The following is a 17,765-nucleotide window of genomic DNA, read 5'->3' as shown; positions in this document are numbered from 1 at the left end:
GCATATTTCTGCTGCTTCAGTTCTGTTGGCTCTAACACTTTTGTCATGCTAAACTGACAAATTAGCTGGGCATCACACCTGCCCAAGATTTAAGTACAGAACCTGGCCAGATAAGTCCTCCCTTTCCACACAGCCAATCCGTAATGGTAAGAACACATGAATCTAAAGTAGTCATCATTATATTGAATGACTTAACCAGAGATAAAACAGAACAGTTTCCTTTGCAGTCCAAGGAGCATTTGCTAGTTGGATGGCACAGTTTCCCTCTTTCTAGCTGTTAAATCATATTAATAGACAAAAACGCGTGAACATTTTCCTAAGACTATTTTTCCATGTGAGCTAGACTTGCTACAGGGATCTTAGGTGCAATCACTATATGTAGCCTAATAATAAGAATGGCAAGACAGTGAAGCTCAGAGTGGAAAGCAAGCAAATGAAGCAACCCACTTCATTCAGCCTCAGAAAGCAAGTAAGGGGCTTTTATGCTTATCAGGCTTTGTTAAGGGAAAGGAACTTGGAATCACTAAGTGCACTCCTCCAAAGATGACTATTTTCCAACGTGCTGTTGGTAATACTTACGGTAAAAGAAAGGGACAAACTCCACAGTGAGGGAAGCTGGTTTATACTTCTGTCTGCTCTTTTCAACTGTACTAAGGAAACGTCTGCAATTACATTTTAAAAATACAGCGAAGAAATTAGATATGATACCTTTGTTTATGACTTATTAAATTACAACTTCATAACAGAAAACATTGCCAAAAATCAAAAGTTACCTTTTGTCTATAGGATCAAAAAAATAGTAAAGTAGTATTTAATCCTGAAAAAAAAATGAATCACAGCTAATCCCATATTTACTGTTCTGCTCCTAGAAATACCTTAACTTTTTACAACATAGATTAGTTAAATAAAAAAAAAAAAAAAAAATGTTATTTAGTCCTTACTTACAGTAACTAAGCCACGAGCCAGACTGCCAAATTTCTTAACCATAAAATTTGAAATGAGTACAAACCATTATTATGGGTTCATTACAGTGCAAGGGACGATGCATCATCAAATTAAAGGGATGTAATTCTACTGATACATTTATAAACTTCTTTTCAAAGATGCAACATATCTATACTGTGATCTTCAACAACTTTTTTTTGCCATAATTCAACCAGGTCTCTCTATCCCATGCCTTTTGGCTTCCTTGTTCCACTAGTTTAGAAAAATCTGACAGTTTTTGAAAGGACAAAGGAATGGAAGGACATTTCATGTTGGCCAGTTACAACTAAACACCTCTTAGTATATCATAAAACCATAGAACCACAAAATCTTTAAGGTTAGAAGAGACCTCCAAGATCACCAGGTCCAACCATCAACCTAACACCACCATGCCTACTAAACCATGTCCCAAAGTGCCATGTCTACACATTCTTTGAACACCTCCAGGGATGGTGACTCCACCACCTCCCTGGGCAGCCTGTTCCAGTGCTTGACCACTCCTTCAGCAAACAAATTTTTCCTAACATCCAATCTAAACCTCCCCTGTTGCAACTTGAGGCCATTTCCTCTCATCCTATCACTAGTCACCTGGGAGAAGAGACCAACACCTGCCTCCTTACAACCTCCTTTCAGGTAGTTGTAGAGAGCAATGAGGTCTCCCCTCAGCCTCCTCTTCTCCAGACTAAACAACCCCAGTTCCCTCAGCCGCTCCTTATAAGACTTGTTCTCCAGACACCTCACCAGCTTCACTGCCCTTCTCTGGACGCACTCTAGCAACTCAACGTCCTTCTTGTACTGAGGGGTCCAAAACTGAACACACATCCTCAAATTTAATATTGTTTTAGCTTCTAGCCTCCCAGTAAACATAATTTTAAAAAGATATTTAAATCATATCCAGTTTCAGAAAGCATAACACTTTTTTATGGTGTGATTATATTGATTCATTGCCAGATTTGGCACCTTCGTTGGCTGTAAATTCACCCATTTTGAGTACTCATGCTCTATCTAAGATATCATGACATGTGCTGGCATTGCTTACACTAAACTGCCATCCAGAGGGACCTTGACAGGTTGGATAGGTGGGCCCGTGCCAACCTCATGAAGTTCAACAAGGCCAAGTGCAGGGTCCTGCACCTGGGTCAGGGCAATCCCAACCACAAACACAGGCTAGGCAGAGAATGAATCAAGAGCAGCTCTGAGGAGGACTTCGGGGTGCTGGTTGATAAGAAGCTCAACATGAGCCAGCAATGCATGCATGCAGCCCAGAAAGCCAACCACATCCTGGGCTGCATCAAAAGAACCGTGGCCAGCAGATCGAGGGAGGTGAATCTCCCCCTATATTCTGCTCTCATGAGACCCCAAATGGAGTACTGTGTTCAACTCTGGAGCCCCCAACATAAAAAGGACATGGACCTGTTGGAGGGCCATGAAGATGATCAGAGGGCTGGAGCACCTCCCCTATGAGTTCAGGCTGAGAAAGCTGGGGCTGTTCAGCCTGGAGGAGAGAAGGCTCTGGGGAGATCTCATTGTCACCTTTCAATACTTTAAAGGGGGCTTATAAGAAAGATGTGGATAAACTTTTTAGCAGAGCCTGTTGTGATGGGACAAGGGGTAATGGTTTTAAACTAAGAGAGGGTAGTTTTACATTAGACACAAGGAAGAAATTTTTTATGAGTGGTGGAACACTGGCACAGGTTGCTCAGAGAGGTAGTAGATGCCCCATCCCTGGAACATTCAAGGCCATGTTGGACGGGGCTCTGAGCAACCTGATCTGGTTGGAGATGTTCCTGTTCCTTGCAGGGGACATTTAAAGGTTCTTTCCAACCCAAACTATTCACGATTCTATGATTCTACTCTAAATCTGAAAACAGCTTAGTAATATGCAAGCAGGCCATATGTGAGAACTGGTGTCAATTCACGCTCTGTCCTAGAAAAGTGGAATTTTCATGTTGCACAAAATACCACAACTTGTGATCCCTACATGCTCCTTAAAACTTTGCACAATTATTCAAGCTGTTATTGACAATACTACCTTTTGTTTCCGAAACAGCCTCATGAAACCTGCAGCCAAGGTACACAGCTCACATGATCCCCGCTCCATTTGCACAAATTGGGCAAGTGACTTGCCGCACAAATGCATGTCACAAAGCTAGCACAAATGCTTTGCTAGCTCTACAGAATTGATGTGAGAATAGGCCTGAAATTTTACAAGACTAGGTAACATGAGATATGATCTCTCTACACCTTTAGTTATTTGTATGCACAGGTCCAACATTCGATGAATGTCAAAATGGTCCTCATGGAAATAAAATTGAGGATCTAAAGGAAAAGCATCTCTCAATGATAACAGCAAGGAGGAAACAACTTCAGCCTTTGCACACACAGCAGAAAAACATGCTAACTATATAAGATTATGTACTTTTAACATCATTGTAACTAATTTGGGGCTAATAAGGAAGAACTGTTCATGAAAAAGATCTCTCAGAAGTTTATAAGAGATCTCTGAAGAGCCAGGTATATCAGATAAAGTGAATCACTATCAGCTTCAAAGAACAGGGCCTGTGTCTAGAATGACAGAAATTAAGCATCTCAAAGCTGATTTTCTGGCTCTCTACACTTCCCACCTTTCAAAAAACCTCAAAACTCAGCTTTCTACTAAATGGAACAGGATATATTAGTAGTCTGACAACTTTGGTGGCATTGAAGTTCAGTTTCAAGTATGGCTGCTTCATTATGTTCATTTTCATAGAGAAACTATTTCATTAATGCTATTCTAAAAAGTATCTATTCAGAAAAAAACCTAAAACACACTATCAAGTGCTCAAGGCTATCAATTCTAACAGCTATAAAATGCAATAGCAGAAGAATATACATGTAATTACTTTTTATTTTAGTTTGACAGTAGACAGCAGTAGTTCTGTCAGAAACTTCACATATTGTTTATCTAAAGTTATCATAAACCACAGTATTTATAATCCTATCCTGGTCCACACATACCCTGCAATTCGGTGCCTCCAGTTTCGATATGGATCGTAGAGACTTTCACAAAAAGCCAATGCATGTCTCACAAATTCTTCTATGGGGGTCTGATCTGCCACTTCTTTTTCTTTTGTTTTGCTTTTTAACTGAGGGAAAAAAAGCAAGTTGTGGTCAGAAGATTTCTAGAAATTGAAAATTAATCTTCATCTCCTCCAGAACAGTTCTGAGCCCACAAATTGTTCCCCACACAATACTATTATCAAAAAAGCGGATCATATAAGCAGAAGCAGGAAGTATCAGGTGGAAAAAATAACAGGTGAGAATTGTTAACCACATACCTGTTGAATGTATAACGTAGTCATGGTGATAACATGGTTAATGTATGAACACATCCCAATCTCCTCCACATTAGCCAAATTTCTACAAAGACAACATAAAAACCACAGAAATGTACACAATGTACCATTTGAGGCTAGTTCAAACAATGTTTGTTTTAGCATTCCGTCTATAATCATCCAAAAGTATATCAGCATTTCAAAAATACTCTTCAAAAAACTGCATGTACTCAAATGTTTATTTCTGTCACAGTAACACAGTTCACGAGTTTTCTTCTAAACTGAAGGAAAAGAAAGGCCTAAGTCACTCTGCTGTAGGCCAATTCAGTCTGGAATTTGGAGGTTCAGAGGTTAAGCAGATTCCCAGGACACTAAATCGGCAAAATAGCATCTGATAACAAAGACAATTAACTTCCACTTCTCTCATATTACTAGCACATACACTTTCTAAAACTTTAGCAAACATACTACCTAGAAGCATTTATCCGCTTTAAATTATTCCAAGGAAAGCAAACATCTAATAAAGTATTTTAGAACATAAATAAATCAACAGCAACAAAGAAATAGTACGCACATGTTATTTCTCAGTCTTGAGGACAAGTCACAAAGATCAGATACTGAAGCGGAGACTTTTCAGCAATTAAGTAAGACTGACAACAGTTTGCAATTCAGAAACACATTACCACCTTATACTCACTGTATATATAATATTCCAGGACACTTAAACACTGTCCTAGAGGCCCTTGTATTGTTTCAGGAGTAAGGAGAGCTAAAGGACTAAAAAAAAGCTGCTTCAAATCCTCCTCAGAAAAGCAGAGTTCCTATTATATTTTATCCCGTCTCTCAATGCAGTTTACAACAGAAGAGTGAGGAAACAGTGAGGAATAGATCCCTAAAACCAGTTTATTCACCTGCTTCAACAGAATTACAAAATAAGGCATAAGTTCCTGAAGGAAGCCAGTTGCACTAATAGTGTAATAAGTCGGTTTCCTAAGCGGTTTATGGAATTATAAGCATGTTAAGAATGTGAAACAGTTCTTCCTGTACAATTCTCTCTCAAGTTATTTCATATCCAATACTCCTTAGAGTGTGCCTTTTCTTTTAAAAGTATTTCTTATATTAGGTACACCATATATTGAATTCCCATAGATATATATCATGTAATCACAAGGAATTTAATATCTAATCCCTGCTTCTATTCCATTCCTTATGGCAAACATTATTGCCAAGATGACCACGTTGCTCCCCGCTCTCTCTTTTATTCCCTCTTCCTTTATTTTGAAGATTGTGAGAAGTGGTATTTTCCTATTTCTACTGGAAAGTGTCAAATCACATTGTATGTGTTATTAGAATCTATTTATAGGCTGCATCAAGATTTCTTAAACAAAAGAAAAGCCTTGCTGAAGTAACAATCAGAACAAATACCTGCAAAGGATGATAAAGAATTTCACAAGTAGAAGTGACAGAGCCTGCTGCTGCTCTTCTAGTCCATCTGACATCTTCTGGACGCACTGTAGCAGCTGAAGCCTGAGGACCTGAAGAATGTTATCAGGAAGGAGTGATATTCCTGGAGGAATGTCATCTATTCTAAAAAGAAAAATCACAGACAAAATTGTAATCATGGAAATGACATGTTATCAATGAATTTCAATGTGCTCATGTAGTGTTCCAATAAACCTCTAAGAAAGGCTACCAAACTGATGGCTCACAAACACTTTCTACTGAACCACAAGTGAATGACTGGTGGGGATATGACAGTCTGGACATCCTTTTCCACAGCAATGAACTGCATTGGGGGAAGAAAAAAAAAAAAAAAAAAAGTCTTAAAAAATTCATTAAGAGGATTCCTAAATGCTACTCCATGGAATGATCTGCCTTAATTACCACAGAGAAAATGCATGACCTTCAGCAGGTCTGAGGTGGCCTGGGAAATCCCTAAATAAGGAAAAGGATGGCCACAATGGAATGAAACATGAACACTAAACACAAGGGGAAAATTTTCAACTTTCTACTGAAGATTAAAAGTGTCCAAATAAATGAGAAATGCCAATTATTAAATAGTTATTGAAGCCCAGCTGATATTCATCCACAGTCAACCTCATGTCTTTCTTATAAGAATTACAAAAAGTTGTACAAAATACAATTAAATACACAAAGAAAGCTGTTCACAATAAGATTAAACAAAGAAAGCCTTGAAAATCAGAGTCTGAATGCGCAGGAGAGGGAGCCTGCAAAATTCCATCCAACACCTGGCACGCTGATTTTGCATGAAAAGCTGATCCATCCTTATGAGTTTCTGGCTATTATTAGCCAGAAAATACCTAGCAAATACGTTTGTTTTTGCTATCTAATTATTTTTAGGGGTCAAAAGGACTGTTGTGTTGGTTTTAAATGTAACAACTCTATCAAGGCCAGATATGGCCCTGGAGAATACTAGGCACTTTTGCCTATTGTTTTTGCTAAACTGAAATGTTTCTAGAAATACACTAGTGAGAATAAAAAAAAAAAAAAAAAGAAAAGAAAAGAAAAAAACCACACAAATAAAACCAGTAGCTAAGCCAATGGTGTAGGAATAGCAATATAGTAATTTGCTTTTCAGATCCTGGGATTCAGAATCTGAAGAGATTCTGAAAGTTTTAACACAAATTTTATAGAGCCTAGGCTCTAAACTGATAGAGACACTAACTACAAAACTGAGATCAATTGCTTTTTTCCAACACAACTGCCAAGAAAGAAACTCTAATTTCTGTGATAGCAGCTTCACCCCTCAAGATGCCAGCAGATCCATACTCTCTGGGACTATAAGCATGCCTCCTCATAATCTGATAACTCACCATCTCTGTATTCAGACGAGCATAATTTTTGACAGCTGAAATAATATATCCAGAAGTAATTTCTCTAAAACGGTCAACAAGTCTTTTTCAGTAAGATCATAAAATGCTTTACAAGAAAGCAAACAGCACACCCTTCATGCCTCACATCCCACAGAATGTTTTCTCTGCAGTAGCTGCCTGTCTGAGCTATTGCACAACCCATGAGAATTTACTGCCTTATGTGAAACTGGCAAAAGGAATACTTATTGGGATTACTCAAACCAAATATACTATAGAGTTTATAAATAAATACACACATTTTTAAATAATCAAACTTATTTTCACCCCAGAGTAAATTACTAGTATATCACCACAAAAATTTAAAAGTTAAATTTGTGAACATGTAGTATCATTTTTTCCTGATAGGACTAGCTGCGTAAACTAAGTATTCCAATAGGAAAAAAAAAAATTCAAATCTCAAAAATCGTACCTTAACTGACATTCTTATTTGACTGCTGGTACTCTACCTCTGAAATATGAGAAAGACCAGACACATTCAGTTTCTTTTTATCTATAATTTTCTTGCATTACATTGACATGGTTACGCAGCAATATAAACTGCCATCTCAGATGTTTGAAAGGAGGTTAAGTTAGTCTCTACATTGCACTAATCTACTACAGCTCAAACTCACATGCTGGGACTTTCAAACTCTCCGTCATCAGCAGTAAGCACTTTGGGAAAAAGTGCTGTAAAAAAAATAGGCTTTACTTTTCAACAATCATGAAACCATGTAATCAGCATTCCTATCACGATTCCCACATCATTTTTACGTGGGTTTGAAGTCAGTAAGTTAACAAAGTACAGTTTCCTATGATACTTTACACGAGCTTCCTTTAAGCTCCTTCGCTCAAGATAATGAAAATCAAAAAGCAGAAAAAGAGCATTACACCATTCTGGAAGCCTTTGTTGTTCCTTTAAGTATTAAACCAGATGACAATTCCTCTCCTTCAATGAAGGGAAAAAAGCCTCCCACCACCTGGCAAAGGTTTTATCCTTTGCACGGTAAATACATATGAGATGATGAAATGCTTTTAGGATAAGAATAGGCAGGTGTACTAATCTTTTGCGCTTGATGCTCAAAGCCATCAGCATTACTATTTTCACCTTTTCGGTAAAATCAGCTCACCTTTTCAGTAAAATAATTGAGAACACCATTAATGAACCATTTAACTTTAAAATATACGGTAGATGCACAAAGATAGAGGTAGAACTGAAGCTGTATAAGCCTATAAGCTGCACAGCTGCATAAGCTCTACTTACACAGTCGAATCACACCACCAGATACACTCATCCTCAATATTTAGAGATTTCCTAATTGTGCACTCTGTACCATCTTTTAGATATCCAAAGCAGATTTCAGGAAACGATATATTTTAATTTATAGAATAAATACTCTTATCTGTTAAATCAGGAAGTGACAGTACCAATTAAGAGTCCTTCTTTCAGGAAAAAAAAAAATTACTAAAGTTTCATTACACTTCTTAAGTGGTGTGTTCTTGGATGCTAAAAAACCCACATATGTTTTACAATGACACAAAACTTTATGCCTGTCTTCCAAAACATTAGCTTTTGTCCAGCAATCTGTACAAGCTTTCTTCTCCCTGCATAGTTCCTTGTTATTTCCTGGCATTTGCCCTTCAGCATACAAGGTCTTTCAGGCATACAGCTGTAAAGCACACCAAGATTTATATAAGGAGGAAAAAAAAAAAAAAAAAAAAAAAGGTATTAGTCCACTCAGTTTCTCATTTCAGCTAGCATCACATATTATCTTCAAGACTGAAAGACAGAAATAGTTACTTAATCAGCAGCCCCATAAAAAAAAAAAAAAAAAAAGTTGAGTTCACAGGGTCCTATGGCCCCAAGAGAAGAGTCACTGGAAATCAGCATTTGGTGGTTCCACACTGACCTACTTGGGGGTTTTTTTGCCAGCTCAGTAGTAACAGTTCCACAATGTAAGTGCCTGCAGTATAAATTGACAAACCCCAGAAAGACGCTACTTTTCACATGCCTAACTATCTTACAAACGCAAATAAGGGCAGAAACCGCAATTTTTGGTTAATTCTAGTATCTGCTCTCAAACTGTAATTTTTAATCCAGTCATCAAAGCACAGGAATTATCAGCCTTCATCCCCATGTTGTTTTGATACGTTTTCTCTACATCTGTTACACAAATGAGTCTAAATCCAATGGGTCTATACTTTCAGACTAAATCACTAATCCTGTCATTAACCTGAGAAAAATACACTATTTTTATGCCTACAAAACCATCATTTAGCACAATAAAGATGCTGCTATTGTTCTGCACAACTAAACTTCATATTTGTTATCTGTTATGTTGCTGTAAAAAAAAAAAAAAAAAAACAACCCACCACACATAAACCAAAAAACACTTAAAAAATCCAAAGTATCAAGATATTCTTCTCTTCCGCTGTTCAGCTTTCAATATTAAATAGTATGTTAAAGATAACCTGCGTTAAAGGATATACTTTTTTCCTTAACTAAACACAGTAAGATGCATTTTTGACACTGCAAATAAAACAGATCTTCTGAAAGAACACAGACTTAATCTGAAGGTCTTGCTTACTGGTAATTGCACTATATATTTTGCATTCATATAGGCATTAAGAGGAAAACTTTAATACATAGAGCCAAGAAGATCAGGTTTTATCCACTGAGATCCAGTTGCAGCATTCTTAATTTCCTTGTAACAGTAGAGGCTATCACTTACACTTCAAACAGGATCTGATCCAAAGCCCATTAAAGAATTTCCATTGATTTCAACAGGGCTTGAACTGCAGCCATCATGCAGGGAGAGCCATTCTTTGCATTTAAACACCAGTAGTGATATCAGCTGTAATGCTGACACCACTTCTTACGATTTCTGAATCCTATAACATTCTTTTTCTCTTAAAACCCTCAGTTCATGCAAGCATCTCAAAAGCAAGAGAATATGCCCTAGGTTTCTATTCCTCATTTGCAAAGTTACTCTTGAAAACACAATCCTTAGAACAGAGCAGATAAATTCCACATAACAAATACGGAACTCTGAAATTAGACTTCAATACCATCTCATGATTATATCTGAGAACTTGTGGTCACGGGTGAAGTCAGTAATACTCTTGCCCTGAACTGAAGTCTTCATGGATGCAAACAAGAAAATCACTTTCAAGTCTATCATTTGTGCATATTTTAATTTCAAAAAGGTTTTCAGGTAAGAAATTCAAGTCTTCTATTAAGCATTTAATCTTATCCTTAATCTTAAAGCAATCTCTCAAATAAAATTACAAAACTCTACCTACATCTTACTTCTGTTAAGTCACTGCTGATACAGACACCAAGCACTAATACTGACTAATACTATTTCATATGTAACATTTAATGAATATTTATTCAAAAAATGCACAAGGAATAACAACTATATTTCTATGAGCAAAAATAAGTGAATACTCATGCCATCTCCTTATATAACACAAATACCAGTATTTGCCTAGTTTCACCATTCCCAACCCAACTCGACCTTTTCAAAAGAACAGGAGTGGCACTTAACTAAAAAATTGTCTTTTGTTTAAAGGTGGTATTGCCATTGAAAAAGACTGGGCTCTCAGCCAAGTTTGCTTCAGATATCAAAGAAAGGTGAACAGGTCTATAATTCCACATACCTCGTTGGCAGCTTCTCAAAGTCCACATCCAGAAACTGTTCATAGCTAGAAACAAAACTATCCAACCAGAGCTTTAGGTAATCTGGATCTTTCTGTAAAAAAGAAGAGGAGAACATTAGGCAATATTGCACTCAGAGTCATCCGTCAACAACTCTGTAGTACTAACTTGAATGGAAAGTTTTTCTTTAATGCATTTGAATTGAATTAGAATATACAAAATTACTAGTATATTCTAGTCTTGATAGCATAGGCATTAGAATACAGTACTCTTTATGGCTTATAGAATTCAGTAAGAACTCCAATGACAATCCTAATCACAAAATAATTCGCTTTTTGCTTCATTCATTGATCAATATGGCAGTCAGCAGCAGATCAGAGCCAGATGTGTTCCAAGAGACAATGCAGATCCTGTTGCTTGTATACTAGATATCTATAAAATAGACAGGAAATTAAATTTAAGCTTCCTACTTGGTCTTAGTAGAGCACACAGACTCTGCTCTTGACCAGTAGCTCCTCAGGCCTGGGTAGTGTGCCAGCACAGAGGGCAGATACTAGACTACCACAAACCAGCACAGGAAAATTCTGTCAAAATATGCCATTTGAGAGAGTCTCACTGTAGAAGTCAAGCTGCTTTATTTTCAAAAGCAAGGTTCCAGACCATAGCTGACATATTCCTCCACAAGGACTGTACAGTCATGTCCATTAATACACATCTGTGCAGTCCCACATTCTATGTTATAAATAATTTACAAAATAACTTTAAAATATATGCCTAAAATAGTACGGAACTTGAATGATTTCTAGATCTACTCCATAATTCATAAAATTCTGCAAAATTTTTGTTCATCCTTCTCTTTTCCCTTTTATGTATCTCCTCCCTTTTGCTTGTTGCCTTTATATTACTATAAAAGTTCCCAAACAACAGATTGTTTTCCTGCAGTGTTAAGACCAAGGAGCAATCTGTGAATAACTCTAACACACATAGTATTCCAAGGGCAACATCAATGTAAAAGAAAGAGTCACTAAGCAATACTGACATACAGAGTCCTGTCAGTGCACAACAGCTACCCAACAAGAGTCTCCGGGGAGAAGGAACACCAAAATAAAATAAAAATGGAAATCCAGAATCTGAAGTGCTGCAAAGCTCTTCTCAGAGCATCTTTCCACAGCAAGTACAGGAGTTATAAAGCATGGAAATCCCCTTCTCATTTTAGACTTTACCCTTCCTTGTACTGCTGAAGACCCCTCTAACTAAGCAAGAAGTGTCAGAAACATCCAGACACAATTTACTTTACTATTACTATTAACTATAGATGAAATGTCTTCAGACAACAGGTGCCAAATAAAACCCTCAGCGAAATATATATCTTGTCTGATTATTTGCCTCCACTGCCTTTACTGGATTTTCTTGTTCATTTTTCCTAATTATCTTATTTCCTCTTCTTCCACTTCATTCCTAATCTCTCCCTCCTTAACAATCTTTCTTCTCCTCATCTCTGCTTTTATTCTTCTTTCAATGGTTTTCTTTTTTAAGTCATCACTCCCCTTCTTTTTCTGTTAAAAATTTGTCAAAGAAGTATTACGTCCTGTAAGTCCTGTAGCCTTATCCTCATGTTCAATATGCACTAAACTACCTAACGGTTGTTATCGTAAACACACACCTATTACTTGTTCTCAGGATGAAACTGCAACATACAGAATAAAGGAAGCTGTTGAGATTAATAATAAATTCAAGGTTTCCAAGCCTGGTTTAAGCTACAGAGGCTGACAGATTATCTCAATCAGGTGAGTACAGAACACACATTTCTCAGGTTCAGAGATGAAACATCTTGAAAATCAAACCAAAAGATGAGCAAGAAGTAAAGCTTGCTAATATCCTAAAAGAACGGGCTAGAAGTAGCAGAAGATGCCATCTTCAAACATTATGTCTTTTTAAAAATGCTCACATATTTAAACCTTTAACCTCCTTGTAATTCACAGCAAGTCATTTTAGCCACATGCAAATAATTTCACAGGATCATAAAGATGAGGAAAACCAGGACATTATTTTAGCAATTACAATATAACTCAGGCTACAAAGAACAAAGCAATGGCAAAGTAACCAACAGACACTTAGTCATACGCATATGTCTGTGCCTCTAATGTAATGCCCATGCCTGTACAAAAACTGAACGTATTTGACTTTTTTTTCCTGTTGAACAAACTACTTTGTTTTTTCCTGGCATGAGCACATTCTCTTTGAAATACAACGTGAATTACTATATTGAATCTATTTGTATTCTATAAATTAAAATTGTTTGTTGACACAGCTGAGGCTCATCACTAGCTGTTGACAGTAAAGTTTTTTAAGAAAACACGGTTTTTCTTGGTCATGTACCATGAAGGAAGCTGTGCAAATAATATCATTATCTGAATTAAAATTCCTTTAACAAAAGGTTATGGATGAAAGAAGGGGAAAAGGAGGACAAAAGACAAAATTAGATTAATGTCTGCTTGCTCCTTTTTAATGGTAGAGTCTAAATCAGCTTCAAGCTTAAGAATAAACCTCCTGATCCCTAAACTATGTCTTTGCCAGAGCTATCAGTGCAGACTAGCAGCAAGAGAAAACATTGGCAGACAAAATATGCAAGAAAAAGCAATTATGCAGATGACAAGGGTAGACCACAGATGCTATAAGATTTTGCTTACTTGTAGTGCACATACTGCTCAATTCACTTTGCTACTAAAACTCCTTCCAATCCTGGTAAAAACGAAGAACTGCAATACTGTTTGATCATTACCTGCAGCACACTCTGCAACCCATCTCCTTTCTACCTCAATCTCCTGCTAGCCAATTAATTACATATTATTCCAAGCTATTAAAATAATCAGCTTTCATATCAAAATACCAGGTGACACTACAGGTATGTGCCAGTAGGAAATAGCTTACACAACAGTTGACTCATTCTGAGTCAAAGCTAGAGATTTCCATCCAAGCAACAGCACTAACTCAACACCATTTGGGGAAAAAAAAATAATATTAACACAGGAAAAAAAGTAAACAAGATCACTTAGTGACTGAAGCTACATAAGGAACACTATGAAATAAATCTCCATTATGAACCACCTATTAGAAGTATGTCTACTTTCCAGAAACAAACAAAAATTAAGACTTAATGAACTAGGAGTACATAATTTCACGAGAAAGTGATCCAATATTTAATAGTTTTGCTACAAATTAAGATATATAAGTTATTTCAAAGACATTGTAAACAGAAGTTAAAAACAGCTTTCAAACTTTGAGTCTAGCCCAGGTTTTCCTTTACCAGCAGCAATCAGCTCAGAACCTATGCACCTGTCATCTGTTGAAAGCTGTGAGAAACCTAAATTTCACTAAAGCAGTTTTAAGAAATGAAATTTACAACGGTAAATGTTACCCATAACAAAGTACACAAAAACACCCATTCCTAAAATAGCTAAATACATACCTTTCCAAAGACCAGACTATGTATTTCAAAGGCATCTTATATTTTTCCAAAGCATTTGGAAATCTCATCCTTAATCAAAGCAGAAGCATGATGGTTTAGGAGGAAAAAAATGTCTTTTTACATTGGTTTAAATTTTTAATTTTATAATAAAAACAGACAGTAGTAATAGGTATGAGCTGCTTCCTGTGTACCATACACACAGCGATTACCCGACCCAGCATCTTCTTCATCTTGTACTGAACTGGTTTTTGAGGTCAGTTGCTGCCATTTAATCTGAAGTTTAAAGTCAGTGAATTTCAGAATTTATTTCTATTGAGTTCTTTTCCCATTCACCTTTTCAACTATCCTCTGTCTTTTAATGACAGACATACTGTAATGAAGGCCTTTGAAACTTCTATATTAACAATTAGTCATTCACCTGCAGTAATGAAAAAAATGTATTTAAAGTGTAGCTCAGAGCACCTGAGAGTGAAAACACTTTCTTGTTTCTTCCCTTCCTTAAGTACATCTGGTTTTCTTCTTTAAAAAAAAAAAAAAAGAAAGAAAAAAACTCAGCAAAACAACACACAACCCTTTAGGCCTCCATTTTCATAAGATCCTCTCAGCACAATAATAGTTGTCATAGCTCTTTACACTTTAAAAAGAAAGACTGCCAGGCCCAAGCAATATAGTGTTTTTAACAAGTACCTAAAAAAAACCCCGAAAACCTAAAAAACACACCACACAAAACCCACAAAACACTCAGAAGTAGTTTTTTTTTTTTCCTTTATCAACACAGTTAGCAAAATGCTAGAAAAAAAAAAAAAGTTGCTAAATAAGATCAGTTGGTTTTCACACTTCTCTACAGTATGCATAACAATACTGTGGCTAAACACTGCCAAACAATTAGTAAGTTTCCCACAAAATCTAACATTTTAACAGTTCCTATATATACATATATAAAAATATAAATAACTCTAGCAAGGTCATCTTAGACTTGATGTAACTGGGAAACAAGCTCTCCATGCTAAAATCAACTTTAGCTTTCAACAACGCTGAAACAAAGACAATAGCAGAGAGGAGGACCAGTCTAAGGCCCTTCTCACAGATAAGACGTTCTCTAGGGCAATTAAGTGATAAGAAACTATAACCAAAATTTACACTAACTTTGGACAGGCTCTGGGACAGGCTTTTGTCTTTGATGCACTAAATTATCCAGAAATTACAATAGCTTTCTCTGCTCTTCATGAAGACTAACAAAATGAATTACAAATGTTCTAATCCAGTCATTTTCTTCAGTAACTAGCTTGCCTTTGCAAGGAGGTCAACAAGAAAAATAATTTTTTGCACCAGTAATAACATTTTTAAAATTCATAAAAAGCCAGGTAGTACTGATTTCTTACAGCTTACGCTAAGTTAAATGAAAACATTTTACACACAACTGGCACTGAAGTCCTCTTACTGGAAGTCTATAGAGTTGCACCTGTGAAATACAGGCACATTTACCCAAGGTAATCCACACTACAGAATTATAGAATGGTTTGGGTTGGAAGGGACCTTTAAAGGTCATCTAGACCAACCCCCTTGCCATGGGCAGGGACATCTCCAACCAGACCAGGTTGCACAGAGCCTCATCCAACCTGGCCTTGAACGTTTCCAGGGATGGGGCATCCACCATCTCTCTGGGCAACCTGTGCCAGTGTTCCACCACCCTCAGTGTAAAAAAATTTTTTCCTAACGTCTAATCTGAACCTACCTCCCTCTGTTTTAAAACCATTACCCCTAGTTCTGTCACAACAGGTCCTGTTGAAGAGTTTCTCCCTGTCTTTCCTGTAGGCCCTCTTTAGGTACTGCAAGGCCGTTATAAGGTCTCCCTAGAGCCTCCTTGTCTCCAGGCTGAACAGCAGGGGGGCACAATCACCTCCCTCGACCTGCTGGCCATGCTTCTTTTGATGCAGCCCATGATGCGGTCGGCTTTCTGGGCTGCAAACACACATTGCCGGCTCATGTGTATGTGTTGCTTTTAGACTTAACAGTAGCTTCCATTTCTACTAGGTCTTCAAGCAAACAGACACAACTACAAGGGCAAAGCTCAGTACAATTTTCATAGCTATGTTCAGGAAGTATTAGTTGCTAAAAACAAAAGCTGGATCCACCCGAGGCTATTTGCAGTGTCACATTCCATGCTCTAAAGGCAAAAATTCCCTGCAGGGCAGTTCAGAGTCCAACTGTCAGACAAGACTGACTTGTCCGACAAGACAGTTGTTTGATGTCGCTAAATTTAACATGCAGTCATAAAATAGCCAGTCTGGTCTGACTACTGTGTGTAGCAGTCAGTCAATCTTCAAAGTGGATTTCAGCTTAGAAGTACTACCATAAAATCTCACTGGCACTGGTATTATGGCAAATAATCCCTCATCCCCAAGCATAACGCTTAAAATAAGAACAATCCCTTGGTGTTAAGGCTGAATTAGACCTACAAAAAGTAACGTTAGGAAATGAAACATGAAATACTGCCTTTAGATCACTGGTGAGTTTAATGGTCTTAAAACTAACTGAAGTAGTCTGCAAAATGCAGAATTGTAGAACATTTCTCAACACTGTTTGAAATAAACTAATCATTGGGGGATTAGAAGGTTTGTTTTAAGGTAGCTTTTTCCTCTTTGTGTTTTCAGACATAAAAGGCAACATTTTCAGCATGAGATCTCCTAGCAGTCTTTATTTTGAAATATGTCGAAGTACTTATGCTTTTTTTTATGTGAATCTTCTGAATCTGTAAAATGTCAAAATAAAACCCAAAGAGCTTCATTATAGCAACAACACTACAGCTAAAATTAACAAAAGACTCCATAATAAACCATTCTAAACCGGCTAAATTGCCTTGATAAATTCAATCAATTAATTCTAGTCATCAAGGGAACAACTTTTCATTTTAAATCACAATAATAATTTTTAATCAACTGTTGATCCAAAGGAAGAAAAGCTTCTGGCAAGTAATTATAAACCACCCTTTTCAAAATTTACACAAGCATTCTGTTCCACTTCCAGAATTCAAAGAAAAACGGGGGGAAGGGTTTTGTTTTGTAACTGGGAGTTGCAGTGAATTGTGATAGAAACAACTATTTTGGGATACATTGAAAACTTCCATATGGCCTAGAGAGTTATATCAAAATAAACCTATAGCTGTCAATCATGATAAAATCTAGCTCACAAACAGAAGTCAAAATGAATATATTTCCTCTCTTTTAAAAACAAAACAAAAATTATAATCTTCTGCTAATGCCTTAGGTTAAAGAAAAATACAATTATCTGAGAGCTGTTACTAGATTTCCTTTCTGCTTCAGATTCCCAACAAAACTGAAAAAACAAAATGAAAGAGTTTTCTTACTAAAATGGAAGTAAAGCCTCTCTTTTTCTTTCTCTTCCTTTTTTTTGTTGTTGTTGTTTTTAAACGACCACACAATTACAGTCCTGTAGGCTGCAACTGG

At 36.8% G+C, this 17,765-nt stretch overlaps 1 protein-coding gene across 3 annotated transcripts in view; it reads right to left on the bottom strand.

The window, feature by feature from the left end:
- The window catches only part of NBEAL1 (neurobeachin like 1), an 87,750-nt gene that overhangs the window by 59,090 nt on the left and 10,895 nt on the right, over positions 1–17,765 (bottom strand). For all 3 annotated transcript variants that reach the window (XM_086750561.1, XM_086750559.1, XM_086750560.1), the window contains exons 2-6: positions 10,832–10,923; positions 5,724–5,885; positions 4,302–4,383; positions 3,982–4,109; positions 580–662 (exon numbers count right to left, since the gene is read on the bottom strand). In XM_086750561.1, coding sequence (XP_086606687.1) covers positions 580–662; positions 3,982–4,109; positions 4,302–4,383; positions 5,724–5,885; positions 10,832–10,923 — 547 coding nt within the window. The remainder of the gene's footprint in view (positions 1–579; positions 663–3,981; positions 4,110–4,301; positions 4,384–5,723; positions 5,886–10,831; positions 10,924–17,765) is intronic.

Source organism: Chlamydotis macqueenii, chromosome 6 (assembly GCF_036417535.1).
Source record: "Chlamydotis macqueenii isolate bChlMac1 chromosome 6, bChlMac1.mat, whole genome shotgun sequence".
Lineage (NCBI taxonomy): Eukaryota > Metazoa > Chordata > Aves > Otidiformes > Otididae > Chlamydotis > Chlamydotis macqueenii.
Note: the sequence above shows the minus strand (reverse complement) of the source record. Positions and strands in the feature narration are given on the sequence as shown.